This window comes from Trichogramma pretiosum, unplaced genomic scaffold (assembly GCF_000599845.2).
Source record: "Trichogramma pretiosum strain Unisexual culture from Peru unplaced genomic scaffold, Tpre_2.0 scaffold1, whole genome shotgun sequence".
Lineage (NCBI taxonomy): Eukaryota > Metazoa > Arthropoda > Insecta > Hymenoptera > Trichogrammatidae > Trichogramma > Trichogramma pretiosum.
Genome location: NW_019641703.1, coordinates 1,944,223 through 1,966,811, shown reverse-complemented (window position 1 = coordinate 1,966,811; position 22,589 = coordinate 1,944,223). Strand labels below are relative to the sequence as shown.

At 41.7% G+C, this 22,589-nt stretch overlaps 1 protein-coding gene across 1 annotated transcript; it reads left to right on the top strand.

Annotated features, from left to right (window-relative positions):
• Positions 1–15,877: 15,877 nt before the first annotated feature.
• Positions 15,878–21,677, top strand: LOC106654622 (cytochrome P450 18a1). Its single transcript, XM_014374569.2, has 5 exons — positions 15,878–16,846; positions 17,540–17,655; positions 17,762–18,191; positions 18,290–18,554; positions 20,812–21,677. The coding sequence occupies exons 1-5, from the start codon at positions 16,414–16,416 to the stop codon at positions 21,200–21,202; spliced, it is 1,635 nt and encodes a 544-aa protein (XP_014230055.1). The 5' UTR covers positions 15,878–16,413; the 3' UTR covers positions 21,203–21,677.
• Positions 21,678–22,589: the final 912 nt, after the last annotated feature.

Sequence of the window (22,589 nt, the reverse complement as noted above, 5' to 3'; positions counted from 1 at the left end):
ATCAACAGATACTTCAAAAATGTTTAAAATGTGCTTTCACGTAAAAACTGCCATGACAAATCCAAAAATGCAAAAAAAGTCAAGAAAAGGCTAAAAGAACGAAAAATAGCTCAGAAAATAGTTGTTGAAATGAGTCTCGAGGACACGTATGACATCAATAACAACCAGTTTTTCCCTACCATTACAACTAAAATTAATACTTGAAAAAATTGTTTAGGTCATTTTGATTCTCGGAGAATCAACCATATACACACTGAAATAATCAATTGGATCATCATTACGGTGGTAAAGGCACGCGACGCGTAAAGAAAAACATAAATTGAAGTGTATCATTGCCACATCGTATAAAGCGATTAGTTAGCGACGATCGCATCCGATCGTTTTCACGAAATTCCCCGTCGCGTACACAACGCTGAGCTTGGGGGGGCCGCAGCCGTCGCAGCCGCCGGGTCATCATCATCGGCGATTCGCGATGCTCCCTTATTTTACGGTCGCGCAGACAACCAGTCGTGGCTCGGTTGTTGTTGTTTTCGTGTAGCTCTCTTCTTCTGCGATGTTACAAAGAACGGAAAGAGCGTAAAGGGGGAAACCACAGGAGAGCTGCACGAGACGTATTTCATGCAAACAAAGACTGGCTGGAGCTGGCGGCGGCGGCGGCTTATACGACTACATGCACGCGCGACAGAACTACATATATTTCACGTCTTGAAAGAGAGAGAGAGAGAGAGAGAGAGAGAGAGAGAGAGAACGAGAGAACAGAACAGAGGCGTGAGAGCCAAGTGCTTTACGGTCAATGTACCGAGCGAAGGTTTGGATCGAGAGGCGCAAGAGAGTAGTAGGCAGAGTTGAGAGTTGCAGTCGACACCGGCACTGGCCGCCGTCGCGCGCAATGTTCTGCTGCGAGTCTCTCGTGTCTCTCTCCACCACCGCCACCGCCGCGGCCGCCGATTGCTCATGCCGTTGCCGGTCGATTGCTCGCCTCGCGCGTGTATACTGCACCGCGTGGCATACCGATCTCGTCTTGATATCTCTCTCTCTCTCGTTCGTTCGCGCTTGCATACCTGTATTATATTATACGCGCTGCAGTGCGCTCCACAATGTACTACTCTACTGCGTAAAACACGACAATGAGAGAGCTATCTTTCTACGACAATTTGCATGCGCGCGGCTACTATATACACACCGCGCATACCTATTGGTTTACGTGGACGATCGCTCGACCGATCGTTGCATTATGCCGATCGCGCGACGATCGTATATCCGAATCGGATGCGATCGAACGGTAGCCAATATGGCAAATAAATGCCGAAAATATTTGTTTCGGCTTGATAAACTTGCTCGACTGTTTTCGCAGAAATAAATTGACGATCTTTGAATTTGTCTCACAGCTGCGAAAGCTGTACGTATGTGCGGCGATGAATTATGCCGTTTCTCAAGTACGACCGGCGACGACGCGTTTCCCTCCTCGAGAGCACGTGATAATAATTTATAAATTATAAAAGAGCAACCCGAGGATCGTTCGAAAGGCGAGCACTCGTTTTTCACGTATTAACTTGTAAAAAGTCGAAATGGCAAAATATCTGGTTTGCTCGGTTAAGATCTCGTTGCGCGCGAGGCAGCAGCCGCAGCAGCAGCAGCAGCAGCAGCTCTCCGAGCCCGCGTAAATGCAGCACTTGTGTGTATGTATACCTGCTGCGCGTAAGTATATACACATGCAGTATCTCACTTTTACTGTTGTTGAGGTCAGTCGAGCGTTGACCGCTCACCAATTGCTGATTGAAGTATTGTGTGTATGTGTGTGCGTTGTATCGCTCTCTCGCAGCCGCATGTTCGCGTGTGTGTATTCGTCCGCGCGCCACGCACTGCATAAGTGTACACACAATTTATTTATGCAAGTATACTTGCAGTATAATCTTTACTGGATACTCGTATTGAAGAGCGGAGCTGGCGCATATGTAAGGCACAGCACCGAATCGTCGCGCGGCAACAATTTTTTTCTGCATTTATATGTTCTATATCGGTGTTGGCAATTCAATAATGGAAAATGAATCGTTTCGGGAAAACGAAAAATGTAGCAAATAGAGAAAAATCGATTACAGAACCCGATTAGCTTCTATTAATTTACCACCGTGAGCTATTATTTGAATAAATAGTAATTAAAATAAAATAATGATACAATTTTTTTCACTTCCTCAAACATTATATTGTCAAAAAAAAAAAAAAAAAAATACAGCTGCACTTACAAATGATCGATTTTTTTTTAATAGTTGAAAATTTTATCCTGGTTGACCCAAATTAAATACTGGAACTATTGGATAAGGTAGGTCACCTAGTAGATTCATTTACCTGCAATATACTTTAATAATCACCAGGTAAATGTTTCAATTCAATTTTAAAAATTAAAATAGGTTTCTCGTGTAGTTCCAGACACGTAAAATCGGAAATAAATTTCGCTTTTTTTTGTTTCAAACCCTTTTTTAAAAATAATACTAGCTTTTTTATCAAGTGTAATAAAGTATTTTTAGATAATTATTTTAACGTAATGCATAATTTTTGTAAGTGAAGAAAGTTAGAACTTGTCTTCATTGGTTGAGTACTGGTAGGTTTACCCTATACTATTATACCAATGAGTGTGCGCGATGCCTCGTGTCGCAAAAATTTTATACACGTATACAAGCAGAAGTGTTTGTATAATGTAGATTGAAAAACATATCGTCCAGTCGACGTTGCAAATGTTTCGGAGCTCGCAGCATACAGCTCCGAATACGATAGTATACAGACGATGATACGCGCGCTCCGCATCTGCTACTGCTGCAGCTGCAGCCGGGTGTAATCGGTGTGACGCTTCTTTTCTCGCTTATACATACACACGCGAGAAAATCGCGAGTCCGCGAGCGAGCGCGCGCTATCGAATGATTATTGTAAAGCTGCTGCACAGCGCCGAGAACGAGAGAAAGAGAGAGAGAAAAACGATTTTAACTTTATACTGCACGCTCGGCAAAACCGACAACAAAATTATTTCGAATAAATTATATATACATGTATATTGTGTGGTGCTTACTTTTTTTCTGTACTCGCAGATAAGTCATTCGATAATCGTGCAGCACCGATTACTATATACTATATACAAATGAATTTCCGCTCTCTTCTCTCTCGTGTCGAGCTGCTGCTGAATATAGCTTATAAGGTTCATTGCCCAATGTATAAAAAAACGATAATGTTATAAACCGTGCGAGATTCGGCTGTTTTATTCCGACGCGACTCCGTGTGCATTGATCGTTCGATCTCGCGCGCAATAATCGCAATTAATTTTTAATGTTGGATGCGATTGTACAGCTTACTTAATTATTATGGAATATAATCACCTGATAAATATTAAGCAGCAGTACTCATTAAGGAGATTGTATGCATTAATGATAATTATAGTGCATTAAAAAAAACTTGATTTATAAAAAAAAAATGTAAGGAAAAAGTGAGAAAAAATATTCAAAAAAAATACTTTGAAGTGCTTGAGTTGGAGTGTTGAAATGGAAAATTTTTGGCAACCGTATCCATTTCAAGCGTTTTTAACAGATGTAGCCCATTTGCTCCTGTTCCCTAATCTTGTTTGAAAAATCAAAGGATATCCTGTCAAAACAAATTAGACGAAATTCCTTAAAATATGTCACATTCTCAAAATAAACAAGACAAATGCATGTAAACACATTCTTGAGATTACGACCTAATGTCATTGCTGCAAGAACTAGTAGTACGTGAATATCTAATCAAATTACCAAGTCATTATAATATTTATTGAACATTACTTACAAAAAAAAATTATATAAATAGATACAAGACAAATTAGATGGTCCTGAAAAAGGAAACACAATTAATTAAAAAAAGAATTGGGTTCAAAAAAGGGAAATAAATTTTAATAAAAAGCCCATTGCGGTTGCTTGCAAATCCAGATCGATTTTTCAAAGCTACTAAATACTAATCTTTGTACTATAATCTTAAATATTAGTACATGGGCCAAAATATTATTGACGACCATCATTTATTCAAACTACGCTGTTACAAATGCTCAACATGTTTTGGCTCATTTTCGTTAAAAAAAAATTCTATTGCCCACTTGCTGTAACATTATTACTATAAAAAGTATGATAATGTAGGCAATATCAAACCAGAGAATTTTGTGAATACCAAACTTAATATAACTATACCTTGACTTATACAATTATTTTTACTTTGCCACTTGCAGATTTCCAGATGAAGATACTCGTCATCTAGTGGTAGAGGCTTGAAGTGGTAATATTGTCATTTCGGTTGATGTGTTGAGCAGTTCTATCAAGTCATTTTCACTACAATGTTCTGAGGATCAATCACTTTAATTTAAAGTCTTTTCCTTTGAAAAAATAAAAAATAAATAAGAAATCATTTCATTCATCAATTTCCTGCATTTTTACTCTAGCAATAAATGACTGAAGTTGTCAAATATTATAAAAATCTCCGTTATTGATTAACTAAGAAATTAGAAAATTAAGTTAGTTACCAATTTCTTTCAAACTTAACGAAATGTTTTACTTTCTGAGCCCATCACGATTCACGAATGAATAATACAATTAAATAATAAATAAAAATAAAAAAAATCGTAGAATAATTTTGGAATGTCTGAAAGATACGAAATTTTGCCATCGAAGTCAGCGGAATTATATAATGGTTATGTAAAATTACTCGGTCTCGATTCGAATTGAGAATCGGATATGAAAGCATCGGCAATGGCATTTCCATGCACGCCAACTGCATTGAAGTCTGCTTTCATAAATGCGAGGTGTGCTTTTTTCGAAAAATTGCTCGAACGAACGTTTAGAGTTACAGCAAGTATTTCACGATCGTATAAAAAAAATTTCAACTACGTTTGCAACTACGCAATCTTACTGGAAACTTTTTTATCTTGTAAAAAATGTTCAAAAGTATCATAAAAATTAGTAAAAATGGTGAATAAATCCATTAATAAAATGCATAAATGTAATGCATAATAATAGACTGAAAAATAAGTTTATCAGTTAATCAGAAAAGGACGATGGAGCAGTAATTTATACAGAGCTTACTCTGATTTATACAATTATTTTGACTTTGCTACTTGCCGATTTACAGATTAAGGTCCTCGCCATCTAGTGGTGACAGCTGTAAGTGGTATTATATCGTATTTAAAGTCGTTGGAAACTGTTTTAATTATTTTTTAAAGATTAAATTGTCACTTTCAAGTAATTTGAAATGTGATTAATAATTGTAAAATAATTGTAGTAGAAAAATTGTCAAAAATAAGCCAAGTACTGATATTAAAATTTAGAACATTTTAAATGTCCATTTATTGGTCTTAAGGCCATTATTAATACTAAACATTTTTATTAGGGGGTTCTCTATGCAAAAGTACTACAGTAGATTTATCATAATACTTGAACGAACTAAAAAAATTGATAAAACTTTTTTAAATTTTCAAGTTAAACTGCAGAATACGTGAAAATCTGAATTGATTAATGAAATTACATCAGAGGTTTTACTGACTAAATCTTATATCTTTTGAAAAAGCTTAAATTAAAAAAAAACATAAATCAAGAGTCTCTGTGGGGTCTTATACATTTTTTACTTTTGTTCTTCGTCTAGAACCGATCAAGTACAGTCCTTCTTCGGCAAATTTTTATATTAGGTTCGATAACCCTCGGCCTCTCACGACAAGTGCATAAATAAAAGATTTTTTTTCTCCTTTTTGCGCCAGTCAATCGGACCAAAGCGCACACGCGACTGCGGGGTCCAGCTGCGGTTCAACGACCCGAAATATCGCGCATATGCCAAAAAAAAAAAGGGTCAGACTCTCGCCTCTGCAGTGTTCATCTACATGGGTCGTCGCCTCGTGGAGATCGACGTCCGGCCGACCGGGACTCGTCGTCTATATACACGGTATAATAATCGAATTTTCGGTCGTTGGTCGTGCGCTGCGCGTGAACCGGCCACCGCGGCGGCCGCCGCCATTGCCTCGCAGCGGAGCTTTTTCGTGCGCTGCGCGCCTGTTACGTATATCGGTTGCCTATACTGCGTTAATACGGCGCGTATGTGAGTGCGAGCTATATGCAACACACCGGCACACTACACGGGCACAAGTGCTCTGCGCTGCGCCGCGCCGCTGCCGATATATAACCAATGATCGAATGCTTCTCGTACTGACTCTCGACGAGCTGTTGCTGTTGCCGCTGCTTATAGACATACCACATCTGGCTGGTCATTCACCTTATACTCTGACCCCAACCCGCGCATATGCATAACGTTTGTGCATGTGTGTGGTACTCACTGCGTTCACGTACACAAATAAGCAATCCTGCGATTACTCTACTCGTCGCGATCGTTGTCCACGCGCATGCACGCCAATATATTTATTATATTATGCACATATTGCTCCGAACATTCGTATTCTTAAAGCGCGCACGTATTATCGTCTTTTGCGCTCGATTATATTATAAATACGTGGGTATATATACATATGCGCAATCGGCAGCGCGCGCGGGTACCTTGATTTTAATGCTGCGCTGCGCTGCACAATGTTGCTCTACTAGCCACTGCGCGTTGCGCGAGAATTGCGACTGTTTGATATCGTACTGTGCCGGTAGCCGAAATAACGATGTATCTATTCATGAAATGATACTACCTAACTATGTTTTCCACGATTACAAATTTGAAAATTAATTCAAAAAAAATTTTCTTCAATAAAGCTTTCTTGAACGTAAGATATGAAATAATTGTTGCATAAATAATTGGAATGCCCCGTTTAATTTTCTAAAACCATCACTAGAAGAAATGCTCAAAATTTGATCGTTAAAAAAGTTTCAAAATACGTGACCATTGTTAGGCTTGTTTTTGCAGATTTTTCTGTCACTTGATATTTCAACCACTTCATGTAGGACAATACTAGTCCAAATCTTCACCGGTAGAGGACGAGTATCTTTATCTGCAAATCTGCAAGTGGTAAAGTCAAAATAATTCTATATATTCAAAATAAATGATACTTGTGAAACATCTTCGTTATTTTTTATGAAGGAAGCAACTTTTGAAAAAAAAGCGAAGATTGAATTAACCTTGAAATTCTTAAAAAAGTAAAAAGTACCCATACATTTTTTTCAAACCTGTGAGATCATCTATCATTCATTTTCAAAGATCTTCGAAATCTCGTGGTCTGTGTAGAGAAAATTCTAACTTACTAATCTTGAAAAGGGTAATAAACGGTCTAAAAAATTTAGAACAAATACGGACATAAATTTAGGGATGGATGTTTCGAGAACTTTCCAGAGTATCTTAATATGTGTGCAAGATTCATATGATTTTTTTTAAAGAGGATATTTTTAAGTGGCATTATAAAAAAAATTTACGAACAATTTTAGCTTAAAAAATATCTTGATGCGCCAATTACTAAGTGTAGTAAATAGTTAAAATAAAACAATCTAAAATTTGGTCATAAGCCATTATTAAGTGAACCACCGGAGCTGGTCTCAAAATCGTTTCATCTGAGGCGCCAATTTGACCCAGAGACGTGAAATTTTTCACTTTCCTTCGGTTCAAATTTCTCTGGCTTCTTAGTACGCTATGCCTATATTGAATATAGCTAACAGACTATGATACGTTCATAATACGTATTTATTTTTGTGCTAGGTCAGTGAACTTTTCTTAGTGTATGCCTCACGTGTTTACTCTATATAAGGATCCACCGCGTCCTGTATCATTTTATATCGTTTGATCGACAAGTATTACGTGTGAAAACTAGGACTAGACGGAGCCTGATAAATTCGATTTCGGTGACATTTGACACACATACTGTCAGACTGAACTTACACTTGGCGTTTATATAGCTGAATGTCGATGATGTCATCCTACATCCTGTCATCGAATTCAGGGTAGCGCGGCTGCGTCAAAATATGTTGTTATGTAGGAAGAAATTATATATGATGCCGCGTAGCAACCACAAAGCTGCAGAGATTCTAGTAAGGCGACTATGCTCAAGCTTTTATTTTTTTCGGCACAAACAAGATATTTCATGAATCTGTAAATGATACATAAGCTTGATTACATCCTCAAAAAGGAAGGCAGCTGCACTTCGAATGATCAAAAAAGGAGGGTGCAAACAGTTAAGCGAAATTTATTTGAATTCAAAAATAAATCAATTTGAAAAATAAAGAAATTACAGTTGTTCAAATTGAGAACATTCTTTGTTTCAAGGACTACGTAAATAAGTACCAAAGAAACTTATTTATATATTTTTAAGAAGACTATTTATCTACAAGAAATACTAATAATTTACCAATTATCTACGATAAGTAGCAATAAATTATATTTTTTTCTTTACTATTCGTATAAAACTTAAAGTACCGTAAAAAAATTTAATCAAGTCTAAAAATATACTAAAAAATCAAATTTTCGTGAATTTTACTACATCTGGAAATTTATTTTTTTTAATTAAATTTTAAAGGATATTTTTTCACCTTCTAGATGTTTTGTTACAATCCTGAAATGTCAATTACTTAAAAAAATACAGCATTATTCGGATTCGATAATTTCGTTGGAGCTTATAACCATTGCGAAGTAAGGGTGTCACACATTAATTTTATTAAAATCAATCTATGTAAAAATCATACAAATTTATTATATGAAATTCAAATTGTCGAAAAAAATTGTTCAAATAGTGATTTCTAAAAAAAGAATTTTTTTCATTTAATTGAACAAATCTAGAAAGATTCAGATCTCTCTTCGAAATATTAAAAGATTTCGACATTCTTTATAAAAAATTTTTTATTCTTATTATTTTTCTTATTAGAAGACTTTAGTTTATGAAATGATAATCTATGGCGTTCGTTTTTATCATACCGTCGTCTATGACTTTACTCATAGAGAGACTCCGCCTCCTCCGATTGTACAAACCAATCATGGGCTTCAAACGGTATCCAATCGAATAACAAATATGTGCTCGTGTCTATTTCGGAATATTTTTTCTCGGACATTATTATTGGATCATTGCCACCCACTTGCGTGGCTTTTCTCATTCCTGCCTCAAATTTCACTTTCCATTAGGCATTCCCTCTGAGAATTACCTTATTAGGATGATGTAACGACCCATATATATATCTGACTTAGTTATAAGGAGAACTTCTTCCATTGACGCATTTGAAATTAACATTTTCTATTTTTAATTTCTCTTAAACAAGTTCGATCCTGTTTCGGCGATCTATCTGCGAGAATTCTCGCAATCTATAAGAGCGAGCGAGCCGCCCTATAATTTACTATTATGATCAGCTGAAAATAATAAGGAAGTGTCTCGAGCAATGCCAGGCCACTTGAGCTGCCAGTGCTTCAAATGAACGGGCGCCCGAAATGAATTTTGGACCCGATGGATAATAAAATGTTTAATGCTGCACGAGCTGCAGTACGCATGACACGAGTGTCGTTGGCCGAGCGGGTCGGCGACCTGTTCGGACAATTGTTCTCCCCGCATACATATTATATTGAATGTACATATCGTCCAGCTCGTTATGGAGTATTGAGCGTAACGAATTTTTATGTGACACATTTGCGTATGTACATCGTCGTCGTGCACATGCACACTGTATTTATTTATTCGAGGTCCTTAACCTTAACTCATTATCTTGGGCGCATATGAGCGTGTGCGCGGCAGCGGACAATTGCGCGCGCCTGGCTCCGATCGGTTTTTTTTTCAAGCATGTATATGGGGGCTGTAATGGACGCAACAGGAATTTAATTTTTGCCCGCCCGTCGATGATTGATGTCACAACGCGCACAACTGTCAACGAGTGGGTTGTTGAATGCCGTGATAACTGGTCCTTGCGTTACAGGCACGCATGCCCCGGTGGAAAATTCCAATTATTATATTGGTTTCGTATTCTAGAAAGATTCTGCCAAAAACTTGCTTTGAACATTGTTCTGAAAAATATTTGATTAGAAGTAATATATGATTACTTTCCCTTATTTAGGATTACGTTTGCATTAATGTCTAGAAGGAAAAAAAGCCATTAATTATTATAGACTTACTTAGAATTGGCATCCTAATCTTTTTAGGCCGCCATGAAGTATTTGCTAAGCTTATAATCTTCCAATTACACGAATCATTTGAGATCAATAAAGTAATTAATTTACCTCGACAATTGTTTCGACGATGATCCACGCGATTAAGTGAGATTTTTAGCATAGATAAGTTCAAAATTGAAAAATCTTCGAGATGTAATTGTGAAATTCTATCGATTGATTCAATTTATTCGTGCTCTCGATTTTTCATAGGTAAACACTGGGTCATGGGATTTTATGTTCTTAAAATTAATCGACTAAAGACACTTGTTAATAAAGATAAAATTTATTATAGAACTGTAAAAAAATGTTCAACGTGTAAACAAATCGGGATCAATGTACTTTTGTGCTAATAAGTGTCGTAAGAATCTTTTCCTACCATGGGAAATAAATTATTCAAACAAATATTTTATGGTTTTATTTATTTGTCAACTGTAAAATATACGTCAACTTTTTTTTATTAGCAAAGTTACTAGAAAGTGAATTAAAGACGAATGACCCGATCGCTTAAACTTTTCTTCAATCTTTGATGTCATTATAAGGTAAAATCAACAATCTCGCTGAAAATTGACCTAGTATTAACCAGTTTATGTCCAAGTCATATGGTACTTTATCTATTATAATGAATAATGATATTTGCCAGCACTTTTGTAAAAACAGTGATCTTTCTATATCAAAATTCAAATCTTACGAGATTAGACGCGTTCTAATTTTTAATTCGCGCATTTTAAACGTACATTTATATTTATCCAGCTCCGCAAACACCATATACACATTTTGCAAGAGAGCGCAAGGAGCAATAAACTCGATTTGGGTTATTTATTCAATTATCTCGTAAGATATGTAAGGTAATTTAATTATAAAAAAAACACACACACACACACAGTCGAGTATCGAACGGGGATACAAGAGCTCTGCAGCAATGCGCACAGAGAGGTGCGCATTTTTCTGCGCGCGTAACGCACATAATAATTAGCAATTGTAATTTATTAATTGAGCTCTACCTCTAGCTCCGGTGCTGCTGCTGCTGCCGCTGTTGTTGTTCTTTCTGCGCAGCAGCACACTTGCAAAGATATATATTATGTTGAATATATATTCAACTACTGCGCTCGCTCCAAGTATTCGTCGCCAGGAGCAGCGTATATTGCCGTTTACATCGCATATATCCTTTCCCTCCGGTTCGACTTATACGCCGAGGCGCGCGCGGCGCGGGTCAGTTCGTCGAACTCGCTGCTGCGGCAGCCGGCATGGTTCGCTCATTCAACTCTCTTGATCAATGTGCAAGAGAGAGAGAACATTTTATTCTACCTACGTGCTACGTGCGCCTCGTAAAGTAAATGCTTCAGTTTTCGATTCGCGTATTATGAGCTCGCGCACGCAGCTGGGCAGCAACAGCACGCGTATGTAAATGCCGCGTATAAGTGCGCACGCGCGCTTAAAGTCGCAAATAGAAAAAGTGCAAAGTGTAACGGAGAGAGAGAGAGAGAGAGAGAGAAGGTGCGTGCGCGGTATATATGCAATAGCTATGCATCGCGGCGGGGCGAGTCTCGTGTGTGCCGCTCTCGCGAGAATGCACGTATATAGTATATAGTAGTATATAGCGTATAACCTGTATGCAAAACGCGCAACGCACAGCCAGCACCCAGCAGCAGCAGCACGCGCACTGCAATGTGCTTCGCGACGGGGGCAATGTCCTCGCTTGTAAACAATCCAAATTCAACGAACGTGCACTTTATCTTCTCTTCTCTCTCTCTCTTTCTCTCTCGCTGTTCCTCTGCGCGGACAATGCTCGTTGCATCATGATTCGTTGAATCAAAATATCAATCATCGCTCGTTTCATGTTTCTTAACTGTACCCGCGCCGCGCTCGCAAGTATATGATCCCCGAACGACGACGACGACAAGTGCATTGATCTCTTTTTTGATATAATATACGCGCGCCTAAAATGACCGATAAGCATCGACACTGATTTCTCGTGCATCTCTGATTCTTTTTTTTTTCGCTTGACAAAAGGGTCTGTACAACTGTATAGGACAATCGTCATAATAAGTGGGAATTAGTCACTACTTGAAATCAAGGAAAAATGAAATTTTGTGTCGAAAATTAGGATCAAATCCAATGGAAGATTTTTATTTTAATTCCATAAAGCATCATTAATTATATTTCTTTTGATTATTAATTCGTATTGTATAATACCTATGACGCGCGCAAAAAATGTTTCAAAAGCTTTTTTGTACTTAATCCAGTCAGGTGAAAGTTGTGATTTCTTTTAATCGAGGTTACCGACGATTGTCAAGGATCAGCGTGCAGGTTCGACGACTTTTGCGATTATTTATACGCAGACAATTCAGTGATAGCAAATGCCCGATTTGTGCAATAATCCCCATATGCCTTTGAGGTAGCAATACTGGCGTCACCGAGTCTGAGTGCTCTCGAAAGCTCGATTGATAGATCGAACCATAGACAAGCACGTCATCGCGTTTAACACCCGATGGGTGTAACGGCGGGATGGGATTGGTTGGAAATGACGACTTCAATTGGTGCTAGACCAATGATGGCGCATGGCAAACAAACGGAGAATCACTCACAGGGCTACCTTCGCCATTGATTCTTCGTACCATCTTCACTTTCTCTTTTATTCTAATAACTTCTATGGGCCACCGAAATGTTTGACTTACTAATAAATTTAGAAAGTGGGTTAGTATAATTATATTTTTCGACCAAAATTCGCGTTCACTTTCATCATAGCTTTCTAAGACGTCAAATTTGAAACTAGGCAAACGAACTAGTATGTGGATTCTTTTATTTCCGCTTACAATCGATAGTTTCCACTTAGATAAATGTGCGCCGAGGGCCGTTTTGTTTATGAATGAATGCGTCACTGCGACGACATCATTGGGAAACAATTATTGGCAGAATTATTCTGTTTTGTACGCTTCTTTTTCGTCACAAGTTAAATTTTCAATGTCACCCCGAGGCGGAGTACTTTTTTCCTCGTTTCGGCTGCACGTACGCCACGAAACGAATGCAGAAGCATCGTCACTGTGCCTCGGGTGTAATCTTTAAGCAATATAATACACTTAGATGTATCTATATCGAGAGAGACATTAGGTCAAGGAAATTAATGCAGATATTTGACGATTTCGTCGAAATTTTCACTAATTACGCAAGCTTATACTACGTCAGCGAGTACCTGGATGATTCAACTTTATCCTTTTCCTAATATTCAGAAAGTAGATATTAAGTATTCGTCTTCAATAATTTATTACAGGACAATTCATGATTTCTATAGGATTGCGCAAGCTACTACGTCAGAGCTTATACTAAGCGCCAAGCTTATACTACGCCAGCGAGTACCTGGATGATTCAACTTTATCATTTTTTTGTTTTCTAATATTCAAAAAATAGAAAGCAAAATTTTACTTAATCATTTTTTTCAGGATTTTCTAGGATTCTGCCTGCTTCTATTATGGAAAAAATGTCCCTTAAATTTTTTGAACAATTTTGTACTATATAATAGTTGAACTTAAATTTTGCTGCTGAGCTTTCTTGCATCAAGTCGATTGTTTAAACATCATCAATGCTGTTGCGTGAGCAATCAGTTTGTCATCGTTTATTTCTGCGAATCTTTTTGATTCACACTTAATTGTAATTGTAAAGATTCGTTGTAAAGATCGTGCCTCTAAGGAAAAATAAAACAAAAATTATAAAATTGCTCTGCGTTTCAAGAGCTTCTACGTTGTACATTATTATATTTCTTGTAAAACACGTGTGTGTGCGTGTGACTCTCGATGACTTTCTTAATTATTATTTTTAATCAGTTTAAAGAAATAACGCGCGCTCGACTTTCGCGTTATTTATTGATTTATTTATTGATTTTAAACATTTCGCGGCTCGATTCGCGCTCTCTTTCTGTCGTCGAAAATCTTGTGCGATAAGTCTGCGCGACTTCTTTTTTTTTTTCTCTTCAATGATTGTTGCAAATTCGATTAATTATACACGCCTTGCGCGGTGCGGTAAACGAGGTGATTGACACAGTAACGACTTTTCACACATTGCTTAATAAAATACCTCATAATCCGAGCGAGCAATTACAAAATAACAAACTATAATGATTATTGACCCGCGCGCGCGCGCTTGCAGAGGTGCGATAAAAATAATATTAATCATCGACTTATTGGCGCGTTATTATCGAATTTCCAATGAGAGGTATCATCATCCGAATGAATTTCTGGCTACGACCGATAAAAAAAACGAAGCAAGAAGACGTTCTCGTGTACTTACGGTTGCGTTGCGAGCCGCGCGTGCATAATAATGTGAATTTCATACGCGCGTTATTTTGCTTTGGATAACGCCCGCGATTGCGCGATTATTGTAATAATTTGTTGGTATAATGAACATTCCTATCGAGGCATTTTCTTGGTGAGAGATTTTTGCATTAAAAAAAAAACTCTTAGTCAGACGTGTAAACATGCGCTCGATTGAAAATGAGCGCAATTCGTGCTACCGATCTCAGTGAGCGTAATACCGATCTCTTGACCAGCGTGCGCGTACGTACATTGGGTCAAAGACGTTATTTGGGTTAAGTAAACAAGAGGCCGAATTGATATGCGCCTCGCGCGCTCGCACGTGCAAACGCAGGCTTACACGCGTGCGTTTCGCGCGACACAGTTTTCGGCCAAAATTTGCAGGCCAGAGACGCAGAGACGTCGTCGCGCGCACCCACCCACCACACGAGCACTGAGAAAAAAGCACTCGCGCGTGCGTGTCGTGCGCGAACGCAAAAAATTTATTTTGCGATCGCGAGGCGAGCTTGTGTGAAAAATAAATGATCGAGAGCGCAGCGCAGCTCGGCACAACGGCAGCATAGCCTCTCGCTCCCGAGACAACCGCTCGCCTCGCTGGTCGACGAGCGAGTGCTCGTGCACCGAACAGGCCCCACTTTCCGAGCCGCCTCTCTCTCTCTCTTTCTCTTTCTCCTGTTCGCATGCATCTCGAGCTTTTTACCCCCAGTTTTGTGCTCTCCGCTACGGTGCACATGTACGAGAGGGTCCCACTCACTCGCGCCGCGCGCGCCTCCATTCCCACCTGTTGCGCTCTCTATACATACTCGTGGCTATATACTAGGCCGGCAAGGGTCCCTGATAGGGCAGGGATATGCCCCTCCACCGAGCAGCGGCGCAGCAGTAGCATCAGTGGCAGTGACGGCAGCAGCAGCAACAGCAGCGCCGATTTTGACGTTTCAATGTGTATATCTGAGCCCGGCAGCCGGGAAAATGCAGCATTCGGCGTGCGCGTCGCGCCTCGCGTACACAGCACGGCGGTCCGCGTCCGTGCGGCGGCTCGAAAAAACGAACGAACGAAGCTATTGTCGGCCGCGGCGGTGGATCCTCCCCCCTTGAACGGTGCAGTCGGAATCGTACTCCTCCTCTGCACCTCCTACTCTCTTTCTCATTCTCTCTCTCTCTCTCTCATCCTTGTGTGTCTCGAAAGAACATCATCATCGTTGTCGCCGCCGTCGTCGTCGTCGCACAGCTGAACCGTCGCGGGGGTTCGTTAAAATTGTCCGTCTTTGAATCTCAATCGCGCAGGGGAGTAGGGGAAGCGCAGCGCAGCGCACGCTGTACAGTGGTGGATAGGTCGATTCGACCGCGATCGGTTGTCGAGCCGCGCGCGGGGAGGGACAAGAGTCTGCTGTTGCCGCTGCTACTGCCGCTGCGAGACCATCCGGTTCCACTATATAAGACAGGCAAGGACAGCAAGGAGTATCTCAGTGTGAGCTTCATCTTCCGGCAGCGAACAACACACGACTCGCTCGCTCGCTCGTTTCGCGCCTGTGTCGACTGCTTCCCTTTTATACGAGCATCGACGACACAAGACACACATCGCGATCGATACGATCATCATCATCGCTTCTATAAATCGAGAAGAGTAAAAGAGAGAGAGAGACGCGGCGCGACAATCATCGACAGTCAGTTTCGCGACGCACATACAGCACACTCGTACTACTTGCCGCTGTGTGCCCCCTACTTGTGTATATACTACCAGTGTGTGTACACACGGCTCGAGTGTGGCACTACTTGTTGATCTTTTCGTGGCTCGCGATACAGTCGCTCGGCGAGCTCCGTAGACAACACACACGTGTGGCGAGCTCGTTGAGTCTCGAGAGTCGCAACGCGCGCACAGTTCGGGAGAATCTTCTTTTTTTTTTTTTAACCAGTGAGCTTGCATTCGTTTCGGTGCAAGCTTGGACTTTGATCGGGAGTTCGTCGCTGTTTCTCGTACCAAAGTAAATAAACAAAGTTTCTCAAAATGATCGTCAAGTACGTGTTCAAGTGGATCCAGGGCTGCTTGTATTGGTTGACCGTGGAGTTCGCGTACAACATGGTCCTGAAACCCTTGGCCTTGTGGACGCTAGAGAATCCAAGAGAAGTCTGCAAGCTGACGGCGATCTTCCTGTCGGCGATGCTGATCGTGCGCATCATTCAGTGGCTGGCCTACCAGAGATCGCTGCCACCGGGCCCCATCGGCATACCGATCTACGGCATCCTCAAGCGCGTGAGGCGCGACCTGCACGTGGAGTTCGGCGAGATGGCCAAGCGTTACGGACCCGTGTTCTCGGCCAAGCTCGGCCAGAGCCTCGTCGTGGTCATCAGCGATCACAAGCTGATCAAGAAGGCCTTCAACCGCGAGGAATTCACCGCCCGGCCCGAGACCGAGTTCAACAACATCCTGGGAGGCTACGGTGAGTACAGCACAGTAAATTATTTCGCTCTCGCTTTCTTCATGCAATAATAAATTCGAATCACGCGCGCGCGCTCGCTCGTTGCACCCGCAAGCTCTCTCTCTCTCTCTCTCTCTCTCTCTCTGTATGCAGTCGGACACGCTCTCTGCCGGTCTTAGCCGCCACCGATCGTCCGATGAGCTCGCGAATCTTTGTCGGCTGCTATCGGTTCTTGGCACTTCCAAAAACAGCCACTCGTCTTGTTTACAAATTCGACGCGTCGTTGAATCGGCATATTTTATTAATAAAGCGAGCCGATGTGTTATCGAAGCTGCCTGCGCTTGCACGTAAGCTCCTAAGATAATGCGCCAAGTGCACGTTCTGCTGCAATGCAGGATCAACGTTCGGACTGTGGCTCTCTGATTTCGACCGTCTCTGTTTTTTTCATGCATGTATTATTTTTTTTAATGATGCACGGTATATTATCGCAGTCTTCTTACTTGCAATTATGAAGCGTAATCTCTTTGTGTGTACAAGTTCGGACGAGTGCATAGCGATTATTTTTATGTTTCTTCATTTTTTTTGTCGACTCGATAACCCGCGCATTTTCGCTTTTCCTTTTTCACTCTCTCTCTCTCTCTCTCTCTCTCTCTCTCTCTCTATCAATTGTCGAATAGAGTCTTGACGTTATTTTTTTCGTTTCTTTGCGTGCAGGTATCGTCAACTCCCAAGGCCAGCTGTGGAAAGACGAGAGAAGGTTCCTTCACGATAAGTTCCGCTTCTTCGGCATGAGAATACACGGCAAGAGCGAAATGGCCGCTTGCATCGACGTGAGTTTGATTTTTCATTAATTAAAACTATATGACTTATGCCCCCATTCGATCGGAACAAAAAAATAATGAAAAATTTCCCTCCCTTTTTCGTTGGGCCGCGCAGACGGAGCTGAGCCTGTTCATGTCCCGCATCGACTCGTTCAACGGCAGAAAGATGAACCTGTCCGCGCCGCTGGGCATGGCCATCACCAACATCATCTGCCAGGTGACCATGGGCGTGCGCTTCAACATCGACGACAGGCGCTTCCTCCGCTTCACGGAGCTGACCGACGAGGGCTTCAAGCTCTTCGGCAGCCTCGCCAGCACCAATTACATACCGCTCATGCGCTACCTGCCCGGCATGAACGACATCTACAAGAAGCTCGACGGCAATCGCAAGGAGATGGCCGCGTTCTTCCAGGAGACGATCGAGGACCATCGCAAGACGTACGAGGAGAACAAGGTCCGCCACCTCGTCGACGCCTACATCGAGAAGATCGACGCAGCCAAAATCAAGGGCGAAGAGGACAAGCTTTTCCAGGGCAAGGATCATGGTTAGTACTCGTGACTCTTTGATTCGATTAAATAATTGACAAAAAAAAAGTAAGAAACGATGGACTAACGCGATCCGAAACGATCGATCGAATTGCAGATCGCCACTTGCAACAGATCCTCGGCGACCTGTTCTCCGCCGGCATGGAGACGGTCAAGACCACCCTCGAGTGGGCGGTGATCCTGATGCTGCACAACCCCGAGCACGCCAAAGCCGTACAGGAGGAGCTCGACCAAGTGGTCGGACGCTCGCGCAATCCGATCCTCGCCGATCTGCCCTTCTTGCCGCGCTGCGAGGCCACTATCATGGAGATCATGCGCATCACCAGCATCGTCCCATTAGGAACGACTCACTCGACATCTCGGTAAGTTCATTTTCCAAATTATACTATACGCTATTATGATAAAAAAGCACACTCGGGTTCTTATTCGAGGTAACCCGTTCGATTGCGCGTTTCGTAGTTTTTTCTCTTCCATTCGAGCTCAAAAAATAAAAGCAAAGGAAAAACACGAGCAAAAAGAAAGATTACATTTCGCCAAAGTCGAATAAAGGAAAGGTTCAGTGGCTCGGGAGAGAAAGTCCCGCGCAGCCCGAACTTGAATTTCAAATAAATGGCCAGTATTTTTATGCCGTATGTATGTATACGAGTGAATAATCGCACTCGCGAGTGAGAGAGAGAGAGAGAGAGAGAGGCCCTGCACCTGCAAGCTTCGGTAATGGCAAAGTATATATAACAATCCTCCGCCGCTGCTGCCTGCGAGTCCGCGAAATTGAAATAAAAATCGGTAATGAGAGAGTACAGTACAGTGGTCGCGCGCGCTCGGTTTATAACACATTCGACTGGTTACGTCCTCTGTGGAGTAGGGCGCGAGCGCGAGAAAATGTACCAGCAGCAGTTCCACAGCTTTGTGTATCGAAATTTTCAATTTTGGCTCCAGAGCTCGCGAGATCGCGGAGGCATAAAAAGATGCAAAGAGAAAGTCGCCGCTGCGGAGTCTCGTGCTGCTGCCGCAAGTTCTCGCTCGATATTTTCGACCATTGCGGCCGTACATTATACAGTTGCGAGGGCCGCGCGAATAAAAAAAAAAAAAAAAGGAAGACAGAGAGAAGGAAAGAAAGAAAGAAAGAAAGAAAAAAGGAGCGCACTCGACGCTCTCTCGACCATTGCGCACATACATACATACGTACGTACGTACATACATTCGTGGGGGGCACTGCTCTCGCGGCTCGACCGTTGTCGTACCGGTACGGTAGGCGCAGCACAGGGCCCGAACCGTACGCAATGGTTTGCGTACTCCTCGGTGCTGTTTGCGGTGCAGCAGCAGCACGAGACACAGATCGCGCGACGACGACGCGAACAAAAGTGAAAGCCGCAACGAGACGAGTCTCTGGCTCTGCGATTGGCACCTTCCTTTTTTTTCGAGGTCGATGACACAAGTTTCGGCTGCATACTCATGCATACTGGTCACGAGACGAGCAAACTGCACTTACGGGTGTACATTATTGCCAAATCGGACGCTCGCGATTGTCACCGAATAAAACATCAAAAAATTCTCAATTGCCACCGATTCGCTTCTAAATCGCAAAAAAATTTTTCTTGCCTCTATAATACGAGTGGCTCGTATCTGGCTCTGTCTTTGACTCTGGCTCTGGCTTTTTTTCGAAATAAAAGCCCGCGCGCTGTCACCGCCACAACCAAGCCTATAACGCGATCTTCGACCTATCGAGGCCGTCTTACTCTTGCCAGGCTTCTCCCACTTCTCGTCTGTCGCTCGTTATTGGTCCGAAAAATTTCCGAAACGAAAAACTCGTCCGCTTCGTCGTTGCCTCGTTCGTTGGTGTGGGTTATGAGCGTCGAGCGGGCGAAGGTGCGCACGGCGCGCACAACTCCACACACCGACGCAGGCGCGTAAACAGACGCAGACGAGCCGAGCTGTGCGCGCGTATATATAAGCGCGCGATCGCGTTACATAAATCTGCGGCAAACGTGTTTGCTGAATTGCATAATTTTTTTTTTTTTTTTTTTTATGTAATGCTATTCACGAGCTCTCCCGCGAGCTGCAAGCGCATTTGGACAATTTATAAAATGTGTGTGTGTGTGTGTGCGCGCAGCTGCATTATTTATAAATAATTTATTGTCATTATTTACGAGAGAGAAAAGAGCGCGTTTGGGAGTTGTGAGAAAAAAAATCGAGATCGGTATTATTTTGCAACTCGTATGATCGACGCGGCAAACTCGTTAATATTTGACTGATAAATACGATTTATTTGAGAAATTAGTAAATATAATAGGCGATTAAAGATTGTCTGTTTCGAGCAAATATTAACCGATCGCTAGCAGTCTGTGGTATTATTAAATTTTTGTTCATAAGGATACGATGATCGTATCGTTTTCTCTCTTGCGGACTTCAGCTCGCTGATAAGCTCTGAACACTCTCACTCTCACTCGACGCGTGCAGTTATCGACTCTTATAATAAACGCTGTGTACGACAGTTCAGCCGAGTTCGAGTTTGTGCAAGCGCGAGTATAATAAACAAATGCGGACGATCGATTATAAGCGATGACAATTCAAAAAAACAGTCCACTTAACCGATCTCGTTGCTCTTCTTTGCTGTTACAGTGACGTCTTGTTGAACGGCCATCTCATTCCCGAGGGCACCCAAGTCATCCCTCTTCTGCACGCCATCCACATGGACGAGGAGCTCTGGGACGAGCCCCAGAAGTTCAACCCCAGCCGCTTCCTCACCACCGACAACAAAGTGCACAAGCCCGAATTCTTCATACCCTTCGGCGCCGGCAGACGCATGTGCCTCGGCGAGGTTCTGGCCCGCATGGAGCTCTTCCTCTTCTTCTCCACCCTGCTGCACACCTACGACCTGACCGTGCCCGAGGGCCACGAGCTGCCCAGCCTTGAGGGCAACACGGGCATCACCGTGACGCCGAACGCCTTCGAGGTCTGTCTGATCAAGAGAACGCCCGCCATACAGTTGCGCAACGTCGGCTCCAATTAAACTACCAACAGAGAAAGAAAGAAGGAAAAAAGCTCGAGGACTCCGAGCAAAAGAAAGAGTTCGTCCCTCCCCCGCCCCCCTGCCCCCCCGCTGGTTTGCGTACGCGTTGATACGCAACGAAGAAAAAGGAAACACATACACACTTACAGAGACATACACATACACACTCACACACGTACAGACAGATACACACTTACAAGATTACACATTTAGCACGGTTACTTGTTCCTATGATCTCGTCTCGTCTCGTGTGGCGCGATTGTAAATCGCGTCGCGTTGTAGCGAGCGGTAAGCATCAATGACTTAAAAAAGTTCCCCACTTGTGTTTGCTTTATAGGCCCCCCCGAGTAAAGGTATTTCGCGATTATTTATAATAAACCTCAGTGTGTCACAACACAATGAATCCCTTCGAGCATTTAGCCACGACATTCGCGCGTCACGATACAAAATAACAAAAAAAAAAAAAAAAAAAAAAGAAGAGGAAAACGAAAAAAAAACGTGCGGCGCAGTATGTGGTTGGCTGAATTGCGCCAAATCGATTAATCTCTATTGTACAAATACTTACTTTTATAATGCTTAGAATGAATAAGTGTTGATGGCGTTTGAATAATAATTAATTGTTTCTCTCCACGTCGAGGAGTTGAGTGTGTCTGTGTGAATGAGTGTGTGCGTGAATGTGCGCGAGTCTGTGTGAGAGCATATCGCGTCGATGCTTCTGTCACGAACGCGTTGTGTGGAAATAAAATTGAAGTGAATATAATTGAAGCTCGAAGTAGTAAGTCGTCGAAAAACATTGAAAAAAAAATTATAATCAGACTCTGCAAGAAGCCACCGCGTAGCAGTTTGTTTTGTAATAATAAAATAAAGGGGGGCTTGTGCGCGCACTCGATCGTCGCAGAGGCAGCAACAACCGCCCCCCCTGCGCTCTCCCCATCTCGAATTTTTTATCTCAATTTTTATACATTATTATATGTGTCTCTTGCACGTATTTTTTTTCTCTCATAATCGCGTACTCTCAACAATTTTATTTTATACATTATTATTATTAATTTTTTTTTTTAATTAATATTCATTATCGTCCATTAATGCCGATTGTATATTTATTTTTTTATACAAACAATGATCGAAAGTTACCGATCTTACTCCGTTTTACATAATAATTATACTTTATTATTATTATTCTTGATGGCAAGCAAATTTTATGAAAATTCTGTCGAATGCCTTCAAACCTCGATTTGCTGTAAGTATCGTTGGAAAACGTTTCTCAAACAGTGACTTCGACGTAGAGTTCCTTTTAAATTTTGTAAATATTACGTATAGCCTGTCAAATTGATACATGTGATTTATTGTATATACATATATACATATACGCTCGATGATGTTATGT

Bases quoted from the DNA above. Each gene is read 5' to 3' on its own strand.
- LOC106654622 (XM_014374569.2), top strand. From the start codon at position 16,414: ATGATCGTCAAGTACGTGTTCAAGTGGATCCAGGGCTGCTTGTATTGG. The intron at 18,192-18,289 runs GTTAGTACTCGT...ATCGAATTGCAG, and splicing joins TTTCCAGGGCAAGGATCATG to ATCGCCACTTGCAACAGATC. The intron at 18,555-20,811 runs GTAAGTTCATTT...TTGCTGTTACAG, and splicing joins ACGACTCACTCGACATCTCG to TGACGTCTTGTTGAACGGCC.